The 27,827-nt window shown below is 44.3% G+C and overlaps 1 protein-coding gene across 4 annotated transcripts in view; it reads right to left on the reverse strand.

Annotated features, from left to right (window-relative positions):
• The window catches only part of meiosin (meiosis initiator), a 108,187-nt gene extending 80,799 nt beyond the window's left edge, over positions 1-27,388 (reverse strand). For 2 of the 4 annotated variants that reach the window (XM_073029374.1, XM_073029370.1), the window contains exons 1-5: positions 27,102-27,133; positions 22,308-22,385; positions 21,745-21,875; positions 14,137-14,227; positions 3,141-3,246 (exon numbers count right to left, since the gene is read on the reverse strand). In XM_073029374.1, coding sequence (XP_072885475.1) covers positions 3,141-3,246; positions 14,137-14,227; positions 21,745-21,875; positions 22,308-22,358 — 379 coding nt within the window. In that variant the 5' untranslated portion in view covers positions 22,359-22,385; positions 27,102-27,133. Of the gene's footprint in view, positions 1-3,140; positions 3,247-14,136; positions 14,228-21,744; positions 21,876-22,307; positions 22,386-27,101; positions 27,170-27,318 lie in introns of those variants that run through there. The other 2 variants (XM_073029373.1, XM_073029371.1) reach the window with 2 other exon arrangements.
• Positions 27,389-27,827: the final 439 nt, after the last annotated feature.

The raw sequence follows: 27,827 nt of genomic DNA on the forward strand, positions 1-27,827 counted from the left end.
TAGAGGTGAAACAGCAAAATGACCTTGGAAGATCCTGAGGCTCAAGTTCACATTTATTGTCATGGGCAAGCATACCCAGGGTAGTACTAGTAGTGTGATCACTTGAGTCGAGTTTGATGCTCTCCTAAGGGATTATTCCCTTAATAGAGAACACCTGCGTGTAACCTTGTTGTGTGTAGCATGGGGAGACAGCCACCACTTGGTCCTTGACAGATCAGGGTCAGGGTCCAGTGGCATGGCATCCAAACAACTGGGGACCCTTCACTGCTGCAGCCTTCCTCCCACTGCCATTGTTATGTGTCATCATCCTCTGCCAGCTCCACCACTGAGGTCTTGGTTGGATCGCTCTTTATCTGGAATTTCCTCCCTTGACCTTACCACCATGGGTGACCCTACCAGGCGCTAAGGTCCAGACAGCATCGCTCTCAGGATCTCAGGAACTCACAAGCTTCTCCACCATGACAAGGTGATAATTCTTGGAGAAGGGTATAAATGGGATCCAGAATATGAATGCCATGAAAATTAACTTCTTGCAGCAGTAGTACATTACCAACATGAGAAAGGCAAGTTACAATGAACTTAAATTAACATAAATTATACATAATTTACATATGACTTTGTGATATGGTGCAACTCAAACTACCTGCGTCTCAATATCACCAAGACCAAGGAGATGGTGGTGGACTTTAGGAGATCTAGGCCTCATATGGAGCCAGTGATCATTAATGGAGAATGTGTGGAGCAGGTTAAGACCTACAAGTATCTGGGAGTACAGTTAGATGAGAAGCTAGACTGGACTGCCAACACAGATGCCTTGTGCAGGAAGGCACAGAGTCGACTGTACTTCCTAAGAAGGTTGGCGTCATTCAATGTCTGTAGTGAGATGCTGAAGATGTTCTATAGGTCAGTTGTGGAGAGCGCCCTCTTCTTTGTGGTGGCGTGTTGGGGAGGAAGCATTAAGAAGAGGGACGCCTCACGTCTTAATAAGCTGGTAAGGAAGGCGGGCTCTGTCGTGGGCAAAGTACTGGAGAGTTTAACATCGGTAGCTGAGCGAAGGGCGCTGAGTAGACTACGGTCAATTATGGATAACTCTGAACATCCTCACATAGCACCATCCAGAGACAGAGAAGCAGTTTCAGCGACAGGTTACTATCGATGCAATGCTCCTCAGACAGGATGAAGAGGTCAATACTCCCCAATGCCATTAGGCTTTACAATTCTACCGCCAGGACTTAAGAACTTTTTAAAAGCTATTATTAATGCTTTATGAGATAGTGATTTAGATGCATATCATATTTTTTACTGAGTTAAGTATTGTATGTAATTAGTTTTGCTACAACAAATGTATGGGACATTGTAAAACAGTTGAATTTCCCCATGGGGATGAATAAAGTATCTATCTATCTATCTATCTATAACAATAAGCATAATGACACTGATGCAAGTTGAAGAAATATAAAGATGAGGGAATGTTAGGGTATTTCCATGTCTGATGGCAGTGGGGAGAGAACTGTTGTTGAACACTGAGGTGTGGGTCTTTAGGCTTCTGTATCTCCTGCCTGAGGGCAGCATCGAAAAGAGGGTAAAGCCCAGATGGTACAGTTCCTGATGATGGTTGTAAACTTCCTGAGACACCACCCCTTGTAGGGGTTGGAGAGGGTAGTGATAAAGGCATGGCTTATCAGATGAGGAACATTTGATGACTCTGGGCCTGTTACTCATTGGAATTCAGAAGAATGAGGGGGGGAGAGAATCTTATTGAAACCTTTCGAATGTTGAAAGGCCTCAATAGAGAGGATGTTTCCTGTGGTGGGGGAGTCTAAGGCAAGTGGACGCAGCCTCAGAATAGAAGGATGACCCTTTAGGATAGCGATGAGGAGGAATTTCTTAAGCCAGAGAGTGGTGAATCTGTGGAATTCGTTGCCACAGGTGGCTGTGGAGGGTCATTGGGGATAATTAAAGCAGAGGTTAATATATTTTTGATTAGTCAGGGTATGAAGAGATATGGAGAGAAGGCAGGAGATTGGGTTTGACAGGGAAATGGATCAACCATGATGAATGGCAGAACAGACTCAATGGGCCAATGGCCTAATTCTGCTCCTATATCTTATGTCTTATGGTCTTATGTAGGGATGGTCAATATTTAAAAAGGATATATTGAAATGAGAAAAGGTCATCTGACCCATTCACAGCTCATTAATCCAAAAGGTTATGAATATTTTGAAAGTTAAATCAACAAAATTGTTTTGTCAGGGAGTAGGGCTGCAGAGATCCGTGTATTGTGGGCTTTGACCTTAATTCAAATATATCATCCGTTTTTCATAAACACAAGAGATTTTTGCAGATGCAAAAATTTTTGCACATCCAGAGTAACACAAAATGCTGGAGGAACTCAGCAGGTCAGGCAGCATCGATAGAAGGAAATAAACAGTCGACATTTCAGGCCGAGTCCCAATGAAGGGTCCTGGCTTGAAATCTGTTTAATATTCTTCTCCATAGATGTTCCTCCAGCATTTTTATGTTGTTCTGGTTGGTTTTTTAATTTTTTTTTATTCTTCCATCAGAAAGGAGAGACCCCAGAGGCCAAACTTGGATTTTTAACACATTGGTACAAGAGATATTTCTATATCCTTCAAGCAGCAGTTTAAAGATGACAAGGAATGAACAATAAATTGTCCCTTAACTAAAATAACTCATTGTTATTTGCATCAGCAAGTCCCAAAATTCCCAAGAGTACCTTGGGATTCTCAGTCTCAGAATTCTACTTCCCTTCTTCAGGGATGTAAGGGGAACTTCATTCTGAGGTTGGCAGAGTATTGAACAGACTGCTGGCAGAAGTGGTGGATGCAGATATGATTCAAACATATGGATAAGTACATGGATGGGAGAGGTATGAAGGTCTTAGTGAGGGTTGATGGCACTAGGTAGAATAACTGTTTTGCATGGTCCAGGTGGGACAAAGGACCTGTGTCTGTGCCTTGGTGCTCTATGATTCTACTTATCGATGTGCTGTCAAGCGTGAGCCTGGGACAAAGAACTAACACTAGCCCACCATGCCAGGTACACATAAGATTCTGGTAACTTGCGGTCCGGTTGTAGAATGTAAAGGTGGTTCTTCAGTTGAGATTCCGTGTGCTCACCATTTTCATCTATCTCCACAGAATGATTCTTTAGCAGGGACTTAGCATTGCTGATGTGCCTATTAAGAAATGCGATGTACAGCAAAACCTGGTTCAGAACCTCCTTCTGTAAAAGAAAAGAGAACTTACTTCTACCCATTCAACATCTCCACCCATTATCGCATCCCATCACCACCACTTTATTTCCTGTCAGAGTCACCTTATGTACAGATACTCCTGTACCCAGCATCACTTTATGGACATTCAATCAGTCTATGTATGTAAGATAATCTTATGTATTTACATGTTTTGTGTTCTTTATGCTTATTGTGTTTTTATACTGCACTGGACCAGGAGTAATATTTTGTTTCCCTTTACATTTGTGTACTGCGGGATGACAATAAACAATTTTGAATCTTGAGACAATATTTCAGGATCTGTAAGAACTTTTAAATGTAGTTCACAGACAAATAAGTATTTCTGAAGTGCAGTTCCAATTGCACAGCAGTCAATCACGCCAGCTAAATAGCTAAAGGTCCACAAACAGCAGAAAATTTACAGCTAATGAATCTATACGCGCATTCCCACCCCACCCTCAGCAAGTGGTTGTCATTTCGATGGCCCTGGCTGAGGACATGGGCCTGTAGCTTGGGTATGTGTTGACAACCCCACCTCTGAAGACACTGCGATAAAATACACGATTGATTGACAGCTGCTTGCTGCGGGAGATTCTGCAGGTCTCAACGTCGTCCATGAGACCATAACACATAGGAGCAGGATTATCGGCCCATCAACTCTCGTCATTCTGGATGAGCCTCAGCATCGTTAAGTAACACTTCCACATTCTTGTGAAGCCTATCTGTCCAGTTAATGTCAGTTCTGCACTTAACTTGTTATCTGACCAATGACAGGAGACCCGGTGGGGGGGGGGGGGGGGAGGGTGGGAGGGTGTGTGTGTGAGAGAGAGAGAGAGAGGAATGGGAAAGGGGTTTGTTTTGTTGTTTTTCTGCTGAAGACTACACAACTTCGGTGTCAGAATGCATGGCAACACTTGTGGACTGCCCCTAGCACATCCTCAGGTGTATTGATTGTTAACACAAATGATACATTTCACTCTTATGATTCGATGTACACATGATAAATAAATCTCAATCTGAATTCACATTCTGTTGACACCTGAGTAGCCTCCAACCTGATGGCTTGAACATCGATTTCTCCTTCTGCTAAACAAATTCCCCCCCCCCGCCTCCTCTATTCCCCACTCTGAACATTTACCCCTTCTCACCTACCTATTCCTTGCCCCTGGGTCCCCTCCTCCTTCACTTTCTCCTATGGTCCACTCTCCTCTCCTATCAGGTTCCTTCCTCTCCAGCCTTTGAGCTTTCCCATCCACCTGCCTTCACCTATCACCTTCCAGTTAGCCTCCTTCCCCTCCTCTCCCACCTTTTTATTCCAGCATCTTCCCCCTTCCTTCTCAGTCTTGAAGAAGGGTCTTGGCCCGAAACATTGACTGTTTATTCCCCTCCACAGATGCTGCCTGACCTGCAGAGTTCCTCCAGCATTTTGTGTGTGTTGCTTTGGATATTAAAATACTTGTCTAAGATATGAAGGTTTAAGGAGAAAGGTAGCAGGTTGAGAAGTGATCTGAGGAGATGTTTTTACACACAGAGGTGGCTGGAGGTGGAATGTATACCCTAAAGAGTTGGTGACAACAATTAATCTTACAACACTTGAGAAACAATTCGACAGGCACAGAAGGCCTAATGAGGGTAAATAGGAGTGGTGTAGATAGACACAGTGGGTGGGCATAGTGGGTCAATAGACCTGGTTCTGTGTTGCACAACTCTATGGATGAAATGCCCTCACATCTTGAGAATATCAATAAAGAGACAGTGTTTCGCTTAACATCTTGTTTGAAAGGTAGGACTTCCTAGCACCTCCAACTTTTTGAGCACTCAGTTATATGGGCTGAACGTCGATTTCTCAGCATGGAACTTGAAGCCATGACCTTTAGACAAGAGAGGAGACAATTGGTGGAAGGGAGGCAGTGACTTCATGTAAGCTCAGTGGCCACTCTACTAGGTACACCTGCTCGTTAATGAAACACCCAGCCGAAGTTCTGTAAGAAAAAATGTCTTGTTAGTGAGGGAGGTCAGAGAGGAATGGCCAGACTGGTTCAAGCTGACAGGAAGGCAACAGTAACTCGAATAGTCACGCGTCACAACAGTTGCGTGCAGAAGAGTGTCTCTGAATGCACAACACATCGAACTTTGAAGTGGATGGGCTACATCAGCAGAAGACCTTGAACATACACTAATAAAGTGGCTACTGGGTGTACTTACACAGTATTCAGCTGTGGTCCAACTAATATTGTACCAAGAGCTCAATGCTCTTATAGTCTATATCCCAGTGTATGTAGGCTGGCCCCCCAAATGTCTTTATCACCACTTAGCAATTCTTTAGTGTCACAGAGAACATAGAGCAATACAGCACATGAACAGCCCTTCGGGTCACAATATCTGTGCCTACCCTGATGTCAAATCAATCTGCTTGTAAACACTTCAATATTCTTCCACTCCCTGCACGTTCCTGTGTCTTTCCAAATGTCTCTTAAACTCCACTATTGTGCCCATTTCCACTACCAAACCTGGGAGTCCATTCCAGTCACCCATCGTTGAAATCATTATCTTGATCACATGTTTCCATGATCTGCACTCCAGTCCAAACCCCATCAGTTAACTTTAACATTTATTTTTAAAGGTACCTCCTGCACCTAATAAAGTGGGCATGAGTGTATTTAAAAGCTAAATACAGTCACTTTAGATAAATAAATAACCAAGGTAGCAGTAAGACTGAAGTTAGAACTGGAAACACTGATTATGCACAACGTTTGATAAAGGGGGAAGACACAATTTGGGTGGCGATCAGCCCAATACAAACGGGAACTGACAACAGGATGTCCATCTATTTCCTAACTAAAGACAAATTCACTAAGTTCCTGTTCATGTTTGATCTGATCAGCTGTGGGCAAATAAGCAGAAACAAAGAAGTCATAAGAAAGTGTAGTAATATCTTTGCATCCTCATATTTGGCAACAGAGTGGAATTTTGACAAGTCTAAACTCAGTTCTATTTTGCTTTTAACCGTCATTCTAACGCAGGCATAAGACAGCCAGATGTACAGCATAAATACAAGAGGTTCTGCAGATGCTGGAAATGTTGAGCAACACACAAAATGCTCAGCAGGTCAGGTAGCATCACCTGATGTCACGAGCATTGATGTCTTCAACATCTGATAATTTCTCCATCTCTCATTCTCTCTTTTCCCATTCCTCATTCAGGTAATCCTCTCAATTCTTTCTCGCTTGCCCGTCATTCTCTCCTTCTTCCCAGTCTTCCTCTCCTCTTCTTTCATACTTCTTCTTCAGCCCTTTACCTCTTCCACCTATCACCTCCCAATTTCTGACTTCATCCCCCCATCCCAAACATACTCACCATTCCCCTCACCTGGTCAACCACCACTTGTACTCCTCCCCTGACCTTCTTATTCTGGCTTCTTCCCCCTTCCTTTCTAGTCTTGATGAAGGGTCTCAGTCCGAAACGTCAACTGTTTGTTTCCCTCCATAGATGCTGCCTTTCTTGCTGAGTTCTTCCAGATGTAGAGCACGTTTTTTTTTTAACATTCCACTGCCCAGAAAAGCAGCATAAAGTTTGATGACATTTCTTACTATTATCAGAGTGAATTGCAATTCAGCATCAAAGTAGTACACCAATCTCAATCACATTGCCTATGTTCGTTCATTAGTCCCATGTTGTATGACATTGGCAATCAGTTGCTTCCAGCATAGCTATACCCACTCATGAGGAAGCTTTCAGGAGTAAACCCTGAGGAAAATATGAAGCTGGAGTCTCTCGTTAAGTTCAATGTTGACTCCTGCAATGCCACTGGTGGCAAAATGTATTAATATCTGCCGTTCCTTTAAACTTATCAGCTGTGTGGAGAGGGCAGTCAGTTCTCCATATTGTGCTGGCTTGGTTTACGTGCCGGCTTGTGAATCATGTAGACAACTGGAACACAACCTCTATGGTCAATCCTGACCAACGGAGTGCCTCAATCCTGATAAGTTAGGCATGTGGGCCAATGATTAACAACCGGCTTTCAATCAAGATAAATGTGAGATATCACATTACAGTAGGATTTGTACAGTGAATGGTTGGGCCCCTGGGAAGTGTTATGGAACAGCGTACCTAGGAGCGCAGTGCATAGTTCACTAAAAGCAGCATCACAGATACACAAGGTAATGATATCCTGGTCTGACATGTTTGACATGCTGGTCTTCATCAATCAGGGCACTGCATACGCTGCAGTTACATAAAAGTAGGTGAGGCTGCATTTGGAGAATGTGCACGATCTTGGTTGTCCTGTAATAGGAAAGATGTTACTAAGGTATAAAAACTGCAGAAAAGATTTACCAGGATATTGCCTGGACCTGGTGGGCCTGAATTACATGGAGGGGCTGTGTAGCCTAGGATCTCATTTCCTGGAATGTAGGAGATTGAGAGGTGACCTGGTAGTCAAGATCATAAGAAGCGTAGATAGGATGAAAGCACATAGTGGGGTTTTTTTGCAGGGAGAGGTTGCTAAAAGAAAGAGGGCATAGTTTGAGACTGGGGTGGTGAAAGATTTAAGAGAAACAGATATCAGGAGTAGCTTCTTCACATAGAGGATGGTGTGTATTTGGAAAGAGCTGCCAGAAATAGTGATTGAAGTGAACACAGATTTGGATTGACATCTAAAACTTTGAGAAACTTCTACGTTAGAGTAGTTGAAAGTATATTGTTTGGCTGCATCACAGCCTGATATGGAAACACCAATACCCTTGAATGGAAAACCCTACAAAAAATAGCGGATACGGCCCAGTCCATCAGGGGTAGAGCCCTCCCCACCATTGAGCACATCTACATGAAAACTGTCACAGAAAAGCAGCATCCATCATCAGGGACTTCCACCACACAGGACATACTCTCCTGTTGCTGTTGCCATCAAGAAGAAGATACTAGAGCCTCAGGACCTATGCCACTAGATTCAGGAACAGTTACTACCCCTCAGCCATCAGGCTCTTGAACCAAAGGTGATAACTTCACTCAACCTCACCCCATCATTGAAATGTTCCCACAATCAATGGACTCACTTTCAAGGACTCTTCACCTCATGTACAATATGTATTGCTTATTAAGTTTAAGGGAAACATGAGGGGAAACTTCTTCACTCAGAGGGCCATGAGAGTGTGGAATGAGCTGCCAGCACAAGTGGTGTATGCAAGTTCAATTTCAAGACTTAAGAGAAGTTTGGATAGGTATATGGAGGTTTATGATTCCAGTGAAGGTCAATGGGTGTGGGCAGTTTAAATGGTTTTGGCATGGACTAGATAGGCTCAAGGGCCTGTTTCTGTGCTGTACTTCCCTAGAATTCTACATATCATTATTATTATTATTATTTCTTCTTTTTGTATTTGCACAGTTTGCTGTCTTCTGCACTCTGGTCGCATGCTCAAGTTGGAGAGTCTTTCATTAATTCTGTTATGGTTAGTATTCTATAGATTTACTGAGTATGCCCACAAGAAAATGAATCTCAGGGTTGTACATGGTGACATTTATGTAACTTGATAATAAATTTGCTTTGAACTTTGAACATTAGCAACATTCAAAGGCCATCTAGCAAAGTCCATGGATGGACAAAGATTAGAGGGCAATGGGTAAACACAGGAAGATGGGCAACACAATCATGATAGATAAGTTAGACCGAAGGGCCTGTTAATGTGCTGTATGAATCTATAACTCTAAGAGGACACAAAGATTAAAAGATTGCATCTAACTAATGCCATCCAAGCATTATCCTCTGACTACTTGTGGTTTACTGGGGTTGCTGACGTGGCTAGACACATTGCAGATTTACACCATTAAATGAGTAATAACGCCTGTGCATGTGATCTCAGTACCCAGTCACAAGGCACACAATGTACAGAAATACTATGTTTATGTAGAATTGTAAAGAATATGCACATGCTAATTGCTGAATGTGCTTTCATTCTTTGCTTACTGATGGGTAAGAAGTTTGTGGAACAGTATTGTGTTAGTTTTGATTGAACAGTGAAACTAGGCTGAAATGGGATGAGTGAGATCCCAGTGGTTATTTCTGCTGGGGATCCCAGTGGTTATTTCTGCTGGGTATCCCCTAAGTTCTACATTTTATCATTACCCTCCCTGCAGACACAATTCTCCATTTTCTGTATGACCACTTTATTCTGTACGCCTTGTACCTAATAAAGTGGATATTGAGTACATGTTCGAGGTCTTCTGCTGCTGTAGCCCATCCATTTCCTGGTTCATTCAGAGATGTAATTCTGCACTCATGGTTACTTAAGTTACTGTCGCCTTCCTGTCAGCTTGAATCATTCTGGTCGTTGTCCTCTGACCTCTCTCATTGAGAGTGCTGAATCTCTGGAATTCATTGCCACAAGTGCCTGTGGAGGCCAAGTCACTGGGTATACTTAAGGCAGAGGTTGAGATACTTGATTAGTCAGGGCATACGGAGAGAAGGCCAGAGATTGGGGCTGAGAGGGAAAATGGATCAATCATGATGAAATGGTGGAGCATACTCAATGGGCCAAATAGCCTAATTCCACCCGTATATCAGGTGGTCATTAACAAAACGTTTTCACCCACAGAACTGCAGCTCACTGGAGTTCACACCATTCTCTGTAAACTCTAGACACTGTTGGGTGTGAAAACCCAAAGAGATCAGCACTTTCTGAGATACATAAACCACCCTTTCTGGCACCAACAATCTTATTCCACAGTCAAAGTCACTTAACTCACATTTCTTCCCCATTCCAATGCTTGGTCTGAACAACAAATGAATCTCTTGACTATCTGTGCATGCTCTTATGCATTAAGTTGCTGACACGTGATTGGTTGATTAAATATTTGTATTTGCATTTGGTGTACCTAATAAAGTGGCCACTGAGTGTAGCTGCAGATGATACTCAGCACTGGTACGATGAGCCAAATGATATCATTTTATAACGATGAACATTAATAGAAAATGGTCAGAACATTAAACATTGTCATTTCAACTGAATGAGGAACACGCTGTGTCTTCATTCCATTTGCCTTCTTTAGTTCAATTAGGTTTCATGATTGAAAAATATACATTTGAGTCAACACACACTTGCAAGAAGGATCACACACAAAATTCTGGAGGAACTCTGCAGGTCAGGCAGCATCCATGGAAATCTTCCAGAAAGGATGCCTGTCTGTTCGAAAACTGAAGATCTATACATTCTTGCCAGGAAGTGGCTTCTATTTGCTCTGTAGAACTTTTGGCCAATACAAAATTCATCAATCTCAATTGAACACTCACCCCTTTAACTCCAAAGATTCCCGTGGTTGGGTATTAGTTTTGTTAAATTATTGTCACATGTACTGAGATAAAGTGAAAAGTTTGTCTTGCATACTCTCCATACAGATCAAATCATTACACAGTGCATTAAGAGGACCACAACCTTGACGAGGTTTGGAGGCTTATGGGCCTCAAAGGCCCAGAGAACTGTGTTGACTGGAGTCAGGGCCTTGTGCTTTGGCTCTTGGTAGAGTCAACCATGCCAAACAAGTCAAAGGGTAGAGGCCAGACTAAGAGTGGTCCATCAGTCCTCCAGGTTTGTGGGTTCAGCTCAGGGCTAACAACCCTGACTGGTCAAACAAAAAACAGCAGTGAAGAATCCTTTATCTTTGTGCAACAGTATGGACAGACAAAGATGGAGGACCTTCATTGCTGTCCTAAACACCAGCACCGTCACAGGCAATAAGTAAGTAAAAAAATAACAATACAGAACAGAGTGTAAAAGCCACTGAAAGAGTGCAGTGCAGGCAATTGATAAAATGAAAAACCACACTCATGGTCCACCTCATGGTTCAATAATCTGATAAAAGTGGAACGGAAGCCGTCGTTGAGCCTGGTGGTGCATGCTTTCAGGCTTTTGTATCTTGTAGCATCACAACAGCAAGTTGCTGGTCTCCACTCTTGTTGCTGCAGAAGCGACCTCTCTCTCCCTTGCTGGAGAGAGAGATACCGAAGTGCTGGTTTGTGAACTCCAGGTCAATGGACTCATTTGTGCTTCTGCTGCTGCTCACATGGTAAGGATGGGTTGGGGTGGCAGGGGGGAGGGTCAGTGCTTCTGCTGAGATGGGTGTCTCCATGCTTTTTGCTGCTGCTTGTACGGAGGGAGGGAAAGGGGTCTTTGGGACTTCAATGTTTCTATCGTTCAATGGACTTTCTTTGTATTTGTGGATGTCCGTGAAGTGAATGAATTTCAGGTTGTATACTGTATACATACCCTGATATTAAATGTACTTTGAACTTTGAATCTTTTGCTCTTCGGGAGGGGAAAAAAGAGAGAATGTCCAGGATGCACAGGGTCTTTGATTATGCTGGCTGCATTACTCTGGCAGTGGTAAGTACAGACAGAGTCCATGGAGAGGAGGCAGGTTTCCGTGAAGAAACTCTCTTCAGTTTCCTTTGGTCACATTCAGAGCAGTTGCCATACCAAGCCAGACAGAATGCTTTCTATGGGGCATTGATAAAAACTGGTAAGAATCAACAGGGACAGACAAATTTCTTTAGCTTCCTGAGGAAGTCAATGGGTTGTTAGAGGTAGTGGAGGAATGGTGGGCTGAGTAGTAGAGAGTGTGATTAAGTGCCTCCTTGGCCAGCTGGTGGCGCAGTGGCATCAGCGCCGGACTCCAGAGCGAAGGCTCCCGAGTTCAAATCGAAGTCGGGCCACCCCGAGCACACTTTCCATCCGTGCCGGGTTGAGCGTCGAGCTAGCCACTCAGCCTCGTAAAAAATACAAGGGTCGAGTCAGGAATGTTCATATTGTGATCCGGTTAATCTGAAAGGAGACCAATCCTGACACCACACGCCAGACAAGAATGGCTGACTGTCTGGTGCGACACGCTAAAAAAAAGCGTCTCCTAACGTCATTCTTGAACAAAGGTGAAGGACAGTGCAGGTGTTGGAGTCTGCAACAAAAAAGAAACTGATTGCTGGAAGTACTCAGCATGACAAGCAGCATCTGTGGAGGCAAGAGGGTCAGAAATGTCAATTTACACCTTTTGCCCCCACAGATGTTGCTTGACCCAAAGAGTTCTTTTGGCGTTCTGTTTTTTTGAATCATCCTCAAATGGCCTGGCTCTAATTTAAAGCTTATGGCTCCCTCTTCCAGAAGATAGTTTAGCTCTATCTAATTTATAACTTGTTTTAATCATCTTAAGCCTGCTGATTATATCAATCCTCATCTTCTGTGCTCATGGAATCCAAGCGTAGATATGGAACCTATTCACATTATTTAGCCCTTTGAGAACATTAAAGCACGGTGCTGAGGGAGAGTGCAGAGCACACCAGGAGGCCAGCTTGCAGGATAATCAACTGAACTTTATTGATAACCCTGCTTGTACAGTGTGTGAACTGCTCCCATGTGGGAGCAGCTAACTACGTGGCACAGGACTAACATTATTAACCAACACTCAGGCCCTTCAGCCCATGATGTCGTGCTGACCTTTTAATCTACTCTAAGGTCAATCTAACCCTTTCCTCCTAAATATTCCTCCATTTTTATCATCCATATTAATATTTAAGAGTTTCTTAAATGTCCCTTATGTATTTGCCTCTATCACCATCCCTGGCAGGGTGTTCAACGTACCCATCACTCTCTGCGTAAAAAACCTACCTCTGACATACCCCTCCTATACTTTCCTCCAAACAACTTAAAGTTATGCCTCCTCATATTAGCCATTTCCACCCTGAGTAAAAGTCTCTGGCTGTCCACTTAATCTGTGCCTCAGCTTGTGCACCGCTATCATGTCTTCAAAGCCCGAGCTTGTTCAATGCAAGACATTAATTGCTATCACTCTGGTAAATCTGCATCTGTTTCAAAGATGACATTTCCTTCGAGGGGCGTGGTCCCGGAACAGAGCAGTTCAGATACAGTGCATACCTGAGCTTCATTCCACTTCCAAGTAACTTCACCTTATGTCAACAGTAATGAGCTCATCAAATTCTGTTTTGTACTTGTCCACATATTCCTTCCATGATAAATTACTTAGAAGTGAAAGTAATTTTCAGTCTTAGCTCAGCTGAGGGAATGCATATTATGGAGGAAAAAAATCCTGAACAGCTTATACAGAAGACGGGAAGATTGGCACCAGAGTGTGGCAGCTTATCGCAAGCTGTCTTTTGCAGATCTGCCTGTTTCTTCTACTATAATTGCTTTACTCTTTCAAATCTAAATCCTGTATCTTTAAAAATACATCTTATTCTGCATTCTGTTATTGTTTGTACCTCTAATAACTCAACGCATTGTCATAATAAATTGATCTGTATGGATGATCTGTAAGACAAGTTTATCACTATACTGTGATATATTAAGTCAGAGCCGTACAGCACAGAAACAGGCCCTTTGCCCATCTAGTCCATGCTGAACCATTATTCTGCCTGGTTCCATTGAACTGCACCCGGAACAATGCCCTCCGTACCCCTCCCATCCTTATACAAATTTCTCTAAAATGCTGAAATTAAACCTTTACCCACCTCCAGCAGCTTGCTCCACACTCTCACTGCCCTCTGAGTGAAGGCATTCCCTCTCAGGCTTCCCTTAAATATATCAACCTCCAGTCTCACCAACCTCAATGGAAAAATGTGACAATAATAAGCAATTTACCAATTTAGTTTACTAAGATGAGGGAGGAGGTTAGTTTTTGCTTGCAACAACAGACACAAGATGCTGGAAGAACTCAGCGGGTCAGGCTGCACCTACAGAAGGAAGTAAACTGTTGACGTTTCAGGTGAGACCTCTCATTGGGACTGGAAAAGAAGGGGTCATAAGTCAGAATAAGAAGCTGGGAGGCAAAGGGTTGAAGAAGAGGAATCGGAGGAGCATGTTGGTGGAAGGTTCTCGTACCTTTGTGAGACGCTTCTCCTGTTTCTGTAGAGGCAAGGGCAGAATGGCAGCCAGCTCCCGCAGTGAATCCACATTGCTGCGATACTGCTCCCTGGGAAGAGAGCACAGAAATGTCTTGCTGAGAGGACATCTGATTAGAAGTAAACTGGATGGGCGGTTAAACAGAAAAAGTATCAGAAAGCAAGATGACGAAAGCAGAGACAGAGAAAATAATAATGTAGGGAGAGAAGGGAGACAAAAAGAAAGTGAAAACTGCTAGTGAGTGCAAGTCATAGAAAAAAGGACATTACGGGAGGGAAGGAGGGAGAAAGGGTGAGAGGGAGCAGGAGAGGGAGAGGGGGAGAGGAAAGTAAAAGGATCTCCATTTGGAACAGAGATGAGGAGGAATTTCTTTAGCGACAGGGTGGTGAATTTGTGGAATCCATTCAGACAGATGGCACTGGAGGCCAAGTCATTGGGAATATTTGTAGCAGAGGTTGATAGAAAATATAGAATAGCAGATTGCAGGCACACCTTTAGTCTACTCTATAATTAATCTAACCTTTCCCTCCTATGTCTTATGGTCTGAAAGAAAATGCACCAACTTACTTCATCTTGTGTGTGACTGAAGGACAGACATAAAAAGGACACAGGAAAATCATGGGACAGAGTAATATACAGCAGCATGGCAGTTAGCACGACGCTATTACAGCTCAGAGCATCTTGGAGTTCAGAGTTCAATTCTGGCACCATCCTGTAAGGAGTCTCTATGTGGAATATGTGGGTTTTCTCTGGGTGCACCAGTTTGCTCCCACTGTTCAAAGACCTACCGGTGTCGGTTAACTGTCATTATAAATTATCTCGTGATTAGGTGAGGGTTAATCAGGGTTGTCAGGGGTGGCTAGGGCAGCGTGGCTCGAAGAGTCAGAAGAGCCTAGTCCACACTGTATTAGCTGCTGCTGGTGAGAATTCACGCTGGGAGCATATACGAGAAATTCACAGGGTGCAACATTTATAGGAACTTGGGATGAAACTCCATGTTGGCAAAAACTTTGACCTCCAATAAGGAGGGGAGGGTGCTTAAAAAAATCCAGTTTGAAAAAAACAAGTTCCATTCCGCATTCCCAAAAATAAGCTCCATTGAAACGCTCTGTTAGTTATTGTCACCCATTAGAGTAGGTTCTCTCTGAGACCTCGGAGCACCATCTGCTGGCCTGCTGTGGCAATCATATTCCACTATCAGGACACTGCTGATTGCTCTTCTCATTGCTACCACCAGAGACAAGGCACACATTCAACATATAAACAGCCGCATTTTCCCCCCTCTGCCATCAGATTGAATGAACAATGAACCTATGAACAATGGCTGACTATGTTGGCTCTCTTTTGGCATTATTTATTCATATATTCTTCTTATATATTTTACATAACACACGCCTCAAAACATCAAATTTCACAACATACAGTACCGTGCAAAACTCTTTTATATATATATCTAGGGTGCCTAAGACTCTTGCACAGTACTGTATTTGTCAATGTGGAGCATAGAGCAAATTTATAAATCTGGCAGGAGCAAAGGATGTTGGGAATGGCGAGGGTGAAGCACTGCAGGGGATGTGGGACAGGTGGCAGAGAAGGAGTGCCAGGGCGGGGAGGGGGTGGCACAGGTGCAGACATACCCTGCCCTGAGATACCAGGGAAGGTTACTTGATTCCAAACAATTGGTCTAATGATCATTACAGAATGTCTCTCTGGTGCTTCCTGCTCCCTCCCCCTCTCAATTCCCCTTTTCCCAACTATGACTCCCCTCACCCTGCCCCCCTTACCATTCTCAGTCCGCAATAGAGATGCTTATCAGAAACAGGTTTATCATCACTCACATATATCATGAAATTTGTTTTGTTTTGTGGTAGCACTACAATGCAATACGTAAAATTACTATGGCACTGTGCAAAAGTCGTAGGCACACTAGCTATATGTGCCATGGTAATGTCAGTGATATAAACCTGATTCTAGACTCTGATATCAGAAATGAACACAATTAACATTTATATAGTGAATACAACATCACGCAGAATACACTAAATGATCCCAAATCGGTCTATACTAGTTTTATTTTATTTCAACCTTTTTACATATCTTTCTGCTTATTTCTAATCTTTCACATTCTCCAATTTCCTTGTGCAAGGAAGTTCTCTGTGTCATAAGATTTAACAGTGATAGTTTCACATTAATTGATCCCTACGTGTTGACTCTTCCAGAATTTGAAATGCTTCCCAGTACTAAGACTGTTCCTTTGAAATAGGTGCTGCAGTGATTGAGAAAAACAACTCCTTTTCATGAAAAGTGCCTCTGAACTTGTTATCACAACAAATTGCTGTGTTATTTGGCAAATTTAGCAACAATATGAAATATCCAGAAACTGCAGTGGAATGAGTCTTATCACATGGTAAGTTCTATTTCCCAACCCAGGTATGAGGACAGTTCAGCAGCCAATGTGAAACATGTTCATGGCTGGGATTGAGATTCATTTATTCATCAAAACATACAGTGTCGTCTGCGTCAGCAGCAACACAACCCAAGCTGGTGCTGGGGGGAGCCTGTACATTTCACCACATATTCCAGCACCAACATACAGTACTGTGCAAAAGTCTTGGGCACATATATATAGTTAGTGTGCCTAAGACTTCTACACAGTGCTGTAGTAATTTTATGTATTGCATTGTACCGCTGCCACAAAAAAAAATTCATGACGGGTGTGAGTGATAATAAACCTGATTCTGACATGAGTCACAAGTGAGAAGTGGGCAGGAAGAAGGGAATCATGGTTGGAAAAAGGGGGAGAGGGGAGGCAACAGGAAGCACCTGTTCTATAATTCTGACATTCTGTAATGATGAATAAACCAATTGTTTGGAATCAAATGACCTTGCCTGGTGTCTCAGGGCTGGGTGTGTTTGCATTTGTGCCACCAACCGCCCCTGGCACTCCTTCTCTGTCACCTGTCGCACACCCCTCCTGCAGCACGCCACCCTCGCCATTCCCAAAATCCTTTGCCCCAGCCAGTTTTACAAACTTGGTCTCCACTCCACGTTGATAAATGCAGCAACTGTGCAAAAAGTCTTAGGTGCACTAGCCAAATATTTGTGACTAAGACTTTTACACAGTGCTGTAGCATGCTCACAAATGTTCAGCTGAACAAGTAACAGAACAAATGCCTTATTTCCCTCCCATCCACTGACCCATGAGTCCTCTAACCCCAGGGTAAGCTACTTTAGGACTTGCAGACTTCAGCCATCAGGCCTTGACTGCAGGATTTCCAACTGACCTCCAGGCTTCAGTCTCTGGACTCGCCAATGATGGGACCTTGAACATTAGTTCTTGAACTCCAGTCTTGCTAACTCATGTACCTAGGAGGTTACCAGCTCTCATGCCTCCTGCCCACATGGAGCACCATTCCCAAAACGTAGCAATGACTCACTGACTTGGGCGGGAGGGGCACCAGCCCTCATCTTTGCTGGTCTGCCAGTCTGACATCTGACTACAGATATCCTTCGTTGCACATCCACATTGCTGGCCTTCAAACCCTGGCCGTGGAGTGGAGGCATAGACTCCACCCTGCACATTCCTGTCCCTAAACCCTAACCTGACCCCTAACTCCCCTCTCTGTCCCCCTATTTCAAGCAGTACCAATTGTGACAGATAATTCACACGCAGCAAAGTGCCATCAACTGTGGCATGATAAATAACCAATTAGTCTATTTTACACTGGTCAAAGGATATCTGCTTTCATCTGCAATATTTTACACCTATCAGAAAAACAGAGGCAGTCTAATTTCTCCTCTGAAGCTCAGTACCTTAACTGTGCAGCTCTCTCTCAAAATGTCAAAGGGAATCTATCAACCCAGGACTACATGGTAAAATTTTGTGGAACCTGAACCCATGATAATGATTGTGACACCACGGACTGATAACGTTCACTTATAATCTAAATTTAAGATCATAAACTATAGAAGCAGAATTAGGCCATTTCGTTCATCCAGTCTGCTCTGCCATTTCATTAAAGCTGATCCAATTTCCCTCTCAGCCCCAGTCTCCTGCCTTCTCTCTGTACCCTTTGATGCCCTGACTAATCAACAACCTATCAACCTCTGCCTTAAATGTACCCAGTGGCCCGGCCTCCATAGCCACCTGTGGCAATGAATGCCACAGATTCACCACTCTCTGGCTAAAGAAATTCCTCCTCATCTCCATTCAAAACTGACGTCCTTCTATTCTAAGACTGTGCCTTCTGGTCTTAGACTCTCCCACCACAGGAAACATCCCCTCCATATCCATTCTATCAAGGCCTTTCACCATTCAATATGTTTCAATGAGGTCACTCCTCATTCTTCTGAATTCCAGCGAGCACAGGTCCAGAGCCATCAAACACTCTTCATGTGACAAGCAATTCAATCCTGGAATCTTTTTTGCTTAGTTCCACATTGAATTATAGAGCCTCCCCAAGTTATGTATAACCCATACATAGAACTGAGTGTTTGGGGATCAGTGGGATCCCCAATTCATATAACTTAGGTTTGCAATGTTAATCTGGGCACATTATTTTAATGGACTCAACAACTGCAACAGTCAAAGGTGAATCTGTCTTTCTACAAATACTAGCACACCCAGAAATACCATTTAATGCTGACATCTCTGCATTCTAACAAAAGGCAGCAACAGCTTCCTAAATGACATCATTGCACAAATCGGAGAGCTATCCACTGGACCCCTGTTGCCATAATGACCTGACATTGCATTTTAAATGCGGTCTTTGTTCCACTACCTTCGTAAACATGTTTGTTTTAAAATTGGTACAATTTTGCTTTCCACTTGACTCACTTTCAAGGACTCTATAAATCATGTTCTCAGTACTATTTATTTATTGTTATTATTTTTTGTATTTGCATAGTTTGTCTTCTTTTGCACAATTGATTTTTTGTCATACATTCTGTGCAGTTTTTCATTGATTTTATTGTATTTCTTTGTTCTACTGTGAATGCCTGCCAGAAAATGAATCTCAGGGTAATATATAGTGACACATACAGTCGGCCCTCCTTATCCGCGAGTTCCGCATGTGCAAATTCAACCAACCGCAAATCGGGAAAACCCAGAAGTTCTCTCTCCAGCACTCATTGCTCGAGCATTGTTCACCTCGTGTCTCGCTCATTTGCTACTTTGTTCCTGTGAAAAAATGGCTCCTAAAAAGCAATTACGTGGTCAAAGCAATTCCTCAAAGGCTAAGAGGGAGCATAAAGGGCTATATCTCGCCGAGTGTGTGGCTAAAGGACATGTCACAGAAGCATATCCCTGTCGATGGCCAAATTATACGTGAAAAAGCTCTTAGTCTCTATGAGCACTACTGTGACGGGGTTGATGAGAGTGAGGGAAAAGAGTTTAAGGCTAGTAAGGGATGGCTGGCTGGCTACGTAAAGCGCTACAGCCTCAAGAATGTAAAGATCACGGGAGAATCAGCATCAGTTAATGCCGAGGCCGCAGCAGCGTTCCCAGAGGAGCTCAAGAAACCCACAGAAGAGAAAGGCTACCTTGCAAGATTTGTTTGAAGATGCAAAGAAAACGAAGAAACAGCTTCCTATAACAATGTTTCTAACTGAAGCACCTGCAATTCTATAGTCTCAACATTCAACGCTTGAAGATCCTCAGCCCTCAACCTTCAGAGTTTCTGAATTTAGTATTATACAGCCTCCTCCAAAGCATCTTTTATTCCCTAAACAAGACAGTGTAACAACTACTGTACAGGTATTAAAAGTTTTACTCGTTGTTTGATCATTGTTTGCCTCATGTCTCGTTCATTCGCTGCTTGTCTTGTGAGCGAGAGGAACATGTACAGTTTTTTTCTTGTCAATATTCCCTAAACAAGACAGTATAACAACTATTTACATAAGGGACTTGAGCATCTGCGGATTTTGGTATCCGCAGGAGGTCCTGGAACCAATCCTTCGCGGATAAGGAGGGCTGATGGTACACACTTTGGTAATAAACATACATTAAACTTTAGTAAATGACTGACAACATCCTCTCCATGTCCACTCTATCCAGGCCTTTCCGTATCTGGTAGATTTCAATTAATTTCCGCGCCTCGTTCTTTTGAACTCCATTGAGTACAGGTCCAGAGACATTAAACACCCCTCATGCCGCGTGCGGGCTTGCCAGGTGAGAAGACACTGGAGGCGGTGTAGCGTGGTGTCCGTGCTCGGTTGGGAGCTGGCCTCTCCCACTGGTGCTGCCCTCCAGTGTTTGATTGGTGGAATGACAGGCTAGATTGCTGCGAATTGTACCATCAATTTGCTGGGCATGTCACTTAGGGGATTGAACTAAATATGTGTGTTTTTTTGTGTGACTATGTTTTTTTTTGGTCACTATTTTGAATGTGCTGTGTATGCTTTGTCTTCGGATCATTTCCTGATCGGTATGTCTTTGGATTGCAAGAGAGGGAATTTGTTGAATGCCTAGTCACTAGCGGTGTGCCAGAGGTCATGAGTGGCAGACAGCAGGAGTGAGTGACATTGCTATTACAAAGAAAAAAAGTACTAGGCAAACTCAAAAGTTCTAAGGTGGATAAGAGACCTGGAACAGATGGAGTACATCCCAGAGTCCTGAGAGAAGTTGTTGAGGAGATAACGGATGCATTGGTCATGATCTTTCAAGAATCACTTGATTCTGACATGGTCCTGGAGGACTGGAAAATTGCAAATGTCACTCCACTCTTTAAAAAGGGAGGAAAATGAAGGAATGAGGATAAGACAACAGAAATTATGGGCCAGTTAGCCTAACCTCAGTGGTTGGGAAAGTGTTGGATTCTATTATTAAGGATGAGGTTTCAGGGCACTTGGAGACTAATGATAAAATAAGTCAAAGTCAGCATGGTTTCTGAAAGGGAAATCTTGCCTGGCAAATCTCATAAGAGTTTTTTGAGGAAGAAATAAGCTGCGTGGGCAAAGGAGTGGCAGTGGATGTCATTTACTTGGATTTTCAGAAGGCGTTTGATAAGGTGCCACAGATAAAAGGCGTTACGGAAAAGTTACTGGCATGGATAGAGGAATGGCTGACAGGAGGCAGCGAGTGAGAATAAAGAGGGCCTTTTCTGGTTGGCTGCCAGTGACTAACGGTGTTCCTCAAGGATCAGTATTGGCACTACTACTTCTCACATTGTTTCTCAATCAATAACAGAATTGATGGCTTTGTGGAAAAGTTTGCAGATGATTTGAAGACAGTTGGAGGGGTAGGTAGTGCTGAGGAAGCAATGCAATTGCAGCAGGACTGACAAATTGGAAGAATGGGCAGAAAAAGTGGCAGATGGAATACAGTGTTGGGAAATGCATGATAATGCATTTTGGTAAAAGGAACCTTTTTCTTGCTTTAATAGGATTTTTTCCCCTGTTTTTTGTGTCACCATATTTTTTAATCCTTAACATTGTTTTTTTTCCCCCTTTGTTTCCATTAACCGAGGTGCCCACGGACCCCAGGTTGGGAACCCCTGCCTTAGGAGAACATTACACTCAACTTGACCGACTGCAAGGAGAATTCACACACAGTTAATCTCCCAACAAGTTTCAGCCTAAGTATTTTACCTTTGCTTTCGACGATGTTGCAGCGGAGACAGTTTAATTTTCTGGCTTTCTGGAGTCAGATGTTCTTCGTAATTCAAAGTCAGAATCTCTCTCCTTGATGGAATCTCTACATTTTGCTCAAAATTCCAGTCCTGCAATAAATTAGAAAGTACAATAGTTCTTCAGAAGGGACAATAATAAAATTGGTAATCACAGAATTACCAACCATTATTAGCTGACTAGTGAAGAGAAGCCTCTTCAGAGTAGGATACAGATAAATGATATTCCTGCCAAACACCATACAGTTTATAAGTCCTCCAAGTGAGATTCTATGACAATAGGTAAAAGACATAGATACAGTGGACAGCCTGTATCATTTTCCCAAGGCACCTCGTTAGAGAAAGGATGTGGAAGTTTTAGAGAGGGCGCACAGGAAATTTGAGTTTTGAGATCATCCATCTCCTATCCCACATTAGGGATCCATCTTGCAAAGGTCCTGTTGAAAGGCATCCAGCCTTAAAGCAGCAGTCAGTTCTATTATTTGAATCTAATTATGTGGCAGGAAGGTGCAAAAGGACACTTACCTCCACTTCATGTTTAACTTGGATTAAGGAAGACATTATTCTCAAAAGCATTCCTTTCTTTCTCTCTCATTCATGATCCTGTAAGCATAAAGCAAAATTTATTCCTCTATAGGATGTGTATTGTGCTTTCCATTCTAGTTATTAACATGCCACTGTTCTTAGTTTTTTTAAATTTTGAGTCAAATCCTCAGAATTAGAAGTGACCATTCAGCCCCTCAAACCTGCTTTGCTATCCAATTATGGTACTGATACTTGCCATCGCTGTGAGAGAATGCTCTCTACTCCCTGGATGAACACAGGGCACTGATATTCCAAAGGTCAACACCATTCAGTAAAATCTAAGCCACTTGATTGGTATCACATTCACTTCTTTCATCACCAGTGTATCTGCACCTCAGTTACATGCCAATGTGTTGCAAGAGTACTTCCCAAGTCCACAACTTTTACTACAAAGTAGTTCAAGTGTAACAGGTGCACTCACCTGATTTTACCTATCATACCTTCCCCTGACTTCACTTATCACACCTTCCCCCTCACCTAGCTTCACCTATCACACCTTTTCCCTCACCTGGCTTCACCTATCACATATTCCCCCTCACCTTTCATACCTTCCCTCACACCTGGCTTCACCTTTTGTACCTTTCGCATCACCTGGCTTCACCTATCACCTTCTAGCTTGTCCTTCTTCCCTTCCTCCCACCTTATTCTGGCTCTTCCCCCTTGATGTAGGAACTCGGTGTGAAATATTGACGGTTTATTCCCCTCCATAGATACTGCCTGACCTGCTTTCCTCCAACATTTTGTGCGTGTTACTCTGGGAAATATCTGAATTTCCATTGCCACTGTATCTAAGTATTGGAAATCCTTACATAATTGCAAGCAGGGAGCACTTTCACCACGCAAACTTGTGTTTTCAAAAGGGGGGGGGGGGTTCATCGATGCCTTATCAGTGTGAATAATAAATGTTGCCTCGTTTGTGACACCCACATGGCACAATTAAAACTTAAGCCTCTTCTTAGCATCAGCTGTTTTTAATCCTCCAAACCTCAGACCTTGTGTTTCATACCCTCACTGATCAAAGGGCCTCTGAAGCTCTTTAGGGGATTGTAAATCAAACAAAAAGTCCCCTCACAGCTAATTCTGCACTTCATAAACAAATGGTCACACATCAAAGAGATCTGAAAATAAGACCATAAGACATAGGAGCAGAATTAAGCCATTCAGCCCATGGATCTACATGCCATTCCAGCACGGTTGACTTATCATCCGTCTTATCCCCATTCTCCTGCCTTATCTCTAACCTTTGACTAATCAAGAACCTATCAACCTCCACTTTGAATATACCCTAATGACAGCCAACTGTGACAATGAATTCCACAGATTAACGACCCTTTGGCTAAAGAAATTCCTCATCTCTTTTCTAAGGGGACGTCCCTCCATTGTAAAGGGACATGAACAAACATCCCAGCTGCAATTTTTAGACTTCCTCCTCTGATCCCTAGTCCAAATGGCCAAATGAAATTGTTTTCAGTCACAGTGCACCTTAAGGACTTCAATACTCCAATCATATCAGCCTTAATTTTATTTATGTAGAGATAAAGTGTGGCTCACTGAGACGTGCTGCTCAGTAACCCACCAATTTGACCTGAGCTTAATCATGGGACAATTTACAGTGACCAATTAACTTAACAACCAGCACATCTTTCGACTGTAAGAGGAAACCCACATGCACATGGGAATAAAGGTTCGGCACAGACTAGGAGGGCCGAATGGCCTGCTTTCTGTGCTGTAGTGTTCTATGGTTCTAATGTACAAGCCTTCTTACAGCAGATGCCGGAATTGAACTCCAGACTCTGGCGCCCAAAGCTGAAATACTGTGGCACACCCCCCTGCTGCCATTCAACAGTGATGTATTCAACTCCGCACATTCTAGCTGATTTCCAACAGATTATTTCCTGACGCAAACACAAGGAAATCTGCAGATGCTGGAAATTCAAGCAACACACACAAAATGCTGGTGGAACTCAGCAGGCCAGGCAGCATCTAAAGGAAGAAGTACAGTTGACGTTTCGGGCCGAGACCCTTCGTCAGGACTAACTGAAAGAAGAGATAGTAAGAGATTTGAAAGTAGGAGGGGGAGGGGAACATGCAAAATGATAGGAAAAGACCGGAGGGGTGGGGTGAAGCTAGGGGCTGGAAAAGTGATTGGCAAAAGGGATGCAGAGCTGGAGAAGGGAAAGGATCATGGGATGGGAGGCCTAGGGAGAAGGAAAGGGGGAGGGGAGCACCAGAGGGAGATGGAGAACAGGCAGAGTGATGGGCAGAGAGAGAGAAAAAAAAAGGGAGGGAAAATAAATAAATCAGGGATGGGGTAAGAAGGGGAGGAAGGGCATTAATGGAAATAGAGGAATCAATGTTCATGCCATCAAGTTGGAGGCTACCCAGCCGGTATATGAGGTGTTGTTCCTCCAACCTGAGTGTGGCTTCATCTTGACAGTAGAGGAGGCCATGGATAGACATATCAGAATGGGAATGGGACGTGGAATTAAAATGTGTGGCCACTGGGAGATCCTGCTTTCTCTGGCGGACAGAGCATAGGTATTCAGCGAAACGGTCTCCCAGTCTGCATCCGGTCTCACCAATATATAAAAGACCGCACTGGGAGCACCAGACGCAGTATACCACACTGGCCGACCCACAGGTGAAGTGTCGCCTCACCTGGAAGGACTGCCTGGGGCCCTGAATGGTGATGAGGGAGGAAGTCTAAGGGCAGGTGTAGCACTTGTTCCGCTTACAAGGATAAGTGCAAGGAAGACACCTCCTTCGACCTGGAATGAAAAGCCTCATCCTGAGAGCAGATGTGGCGGAGACGGAGGAATTGTGAAAAGGGGATGGCATTTTTGCAAGAGACAGGGTGGGAAGAGGAATAGTCCAGGTAGCTGTGAGAGTCTGTAGGCTTATAGTAGATATCAGTAGATAAACCGTCTCCAGAGATGGAGACGGAAAGATCGAGAAAGGGGAGGGAGGTGTCGGAAATGGACCAGGTAAATTTGAGGGCAGGGTGAAAGTTGGAGGCAAAGTTAATGAAGTCAACAAGCTCAGCATGCATGCAGGAGGCAGCACCAATGCCGTCGTCGATGTAGCGAAGGAAAAGAGGGGGACGGATACCCGTATAGGCTTGGAACATGGACTGTTCCACAAAGCCAACAAAAAGGCAGGCATAACTGGGACCCATGCGGGTGCCCATGGCTACACCCTTGGTTTAGAGGAAGTGGGAGGAGCCAAAGGAGAAATTATTGAGAGTAAAGACTAATTCCGCTAGACGGAGGAGAGTGGTGGTAGAGGGGAATTGGTTAGGTCTGGAATCCAAAAAGAAGCGGAGAGCTTTGAGACCTTCCTGGTGGGGGATGGAGGTATATAGGTACTGGACGTCCATGGTGAAAATAAGGCGGTGAGGGCTAGGGAACTTAAAATCATTGAAAAAAATTCAAAGCGTGAGAAATGTCACGAACATAGGTGGGAAGGGATTGAACAAGGGGGGATAAAATAGTGTCAAGGTATGCAGAAATGAGTTTGGTGGGGCAGGAGCCAGCTGAGACAATGGGTCTACCTGGACAGGCAAGTTTGTGGATCTTGGGTAGGAGGTAGAAACGGGAAGTGCAGGGGGTGTGGGAACTATGAGGTTGGTGGCAGTGGATGGGAGATCCCCAGAGCTGATAAGGTTGGTGATGGTGTGGGAGACAGTGGCCTGGTGCTCCTTAGTGGGGTCATGATCAAGGGGTAAATAAGAGGAGGTAGCAGCGAGTCGTCGCTGTGCCTCAGCCAGTCAGAGGTCAGTACGCCAGACTACAACAGCCCCCCCCCCCCCCCCATCAGCGGGTTTTATAGTGAGTTCGGGAGGAGTGAGGTTGGGATTGGAACAGGGTGTGGTGAAGTCGAGACGGTTGGTGTCCCGTCGGCAATTAGCAATGAGGAGATCCAGAGCAGGCAGAAGACCAGAGCGGGGTGTCCATGAAGAGGAGGTGGGTTGAAGACGGGAGAAGGGGTCATCGGTGGGGGTGGGAGAGTCCTTGCCGAAAAGTAGGCTCGGAGACGGAGCCGGCGGAAGAAGAGCTCGGCGTCATGGCGTTCGCGGATCTCGCTGGGGTGTGGGCGAAGGGGGACAAAGGCGAGGCCCTTACTGAGGACAGAGCGCTCTGCCTCAGGTCGGAGGGGATGGTAAGGATGAGAGCTGGGATCGGGGCGGGGGAGGGAGGGAGGAAGGCTGGTGGTGTCGGTGGAGAGGGGAGGGAGGAAGATGGAGCCTCTGAGGGAGAGGGGCTGGCAGAGTGGTGGTGGGGGAAGGGGAGACGGGAGTCACAATCGCTTTGGAGGTGACCATGGTCGTGGGAACCCGCATTAATGGTGGGTTTCGAATATGCCCCGGGTTGCTGGGTCAGCCCGAGATTGTTCCCTGAGCATGTTCTAGAATCGGGGCCATCATGCAGAGTTCCACCACCAGACCTTGACCTCCATCGGAGCTGAACAGATACGCCAATGGGGGCTCCCAACTCCCAGGTCCGCTGCCTTCGCGTTCCCGAAGAGCATACGGAGACATTGAGAGGGGTTTACACTTCCCGAGCAGCTGATCTCCATTGCCAAGTCAGCCCAATGAAAGCGATGGCCAGTGGCCACCACACCACACCACACCATCCCATCCCATCCCAATGCCAGTCACGGCAGATGTGAAGTGTGTTGCCCGCTGTGGATAATACAACAGGTAAATTTAAGTTATAATGACAGTTCTCCTCTTACGTCAATCCTCCAGCCCTTTACCTCAGCTCCTCTGACAGCCTTTAAATAGGTCACGTGCTCCTCCACCTCCACCCCGCCCCCCCGGCTGAAACCAGGTCACGTGTTCATCCCTCCAACACCCCTCCATTCACCCCCTCCCCACCTCACACCGCCGCCGAGTGCGCACGCGCGCAGGTCAGTTCCCCCCCCCCCCCCTCCCCAACCACCGCGAGCGGACCGTTGAGCGTTCGAATCCCGAATCGACGGCTCGCGGAGGCTCGTGCCCTGCCATTGGGCGGCGGTCGGAGGGTCGAGCGCGCTGATTGGCTGACTGTTGCTAGCTGCGCGACAGCGCCCGGGTGGAGGGGGAGAGGGACCGAAAAAAAAATCCCTTCACGCAAAATTTATTTTTAAGATCCCTCTTCAAAATAATTCTTTAAAATTTCCAAGGTAGTTTTCTCAAATAAAGTCTTGGTGATTTCCAGAACTGAAACAAAATGAGTTTTACATTGCTAAAATAAGTAAACTAAAATTTAAAATGGGTTGACATCCAGTCTTGAGACCTATGATTTTACACACACACACACACATATATAGGGTGCGTTAGACTTTTTCACAGTACTGTGGTAATTTTATGTATTGCACCACTGCTGCTGAAAAAATCCCACATTTCATGATATACAATACTGTGCAAAAGTACAAGCACATATAGATAGGGTGCATAAGACTTCTGCACAGTACTGTATT

The sequence above is a fragment of the Hemitrygon akajei genome, chromosome 25, assembly GCF_048418815.1.
Source record: "Hemitrygon akajei chromosome 25, sHemAka1.3, whole genome shotgun sequence".
Lineage (NCBI taxonomy): Eukaryota > Metazoa > Chordata > Chondrichthyes > Myliobatiformes > Dasyatidae > Hemitrygon > Hemitrygon akajei.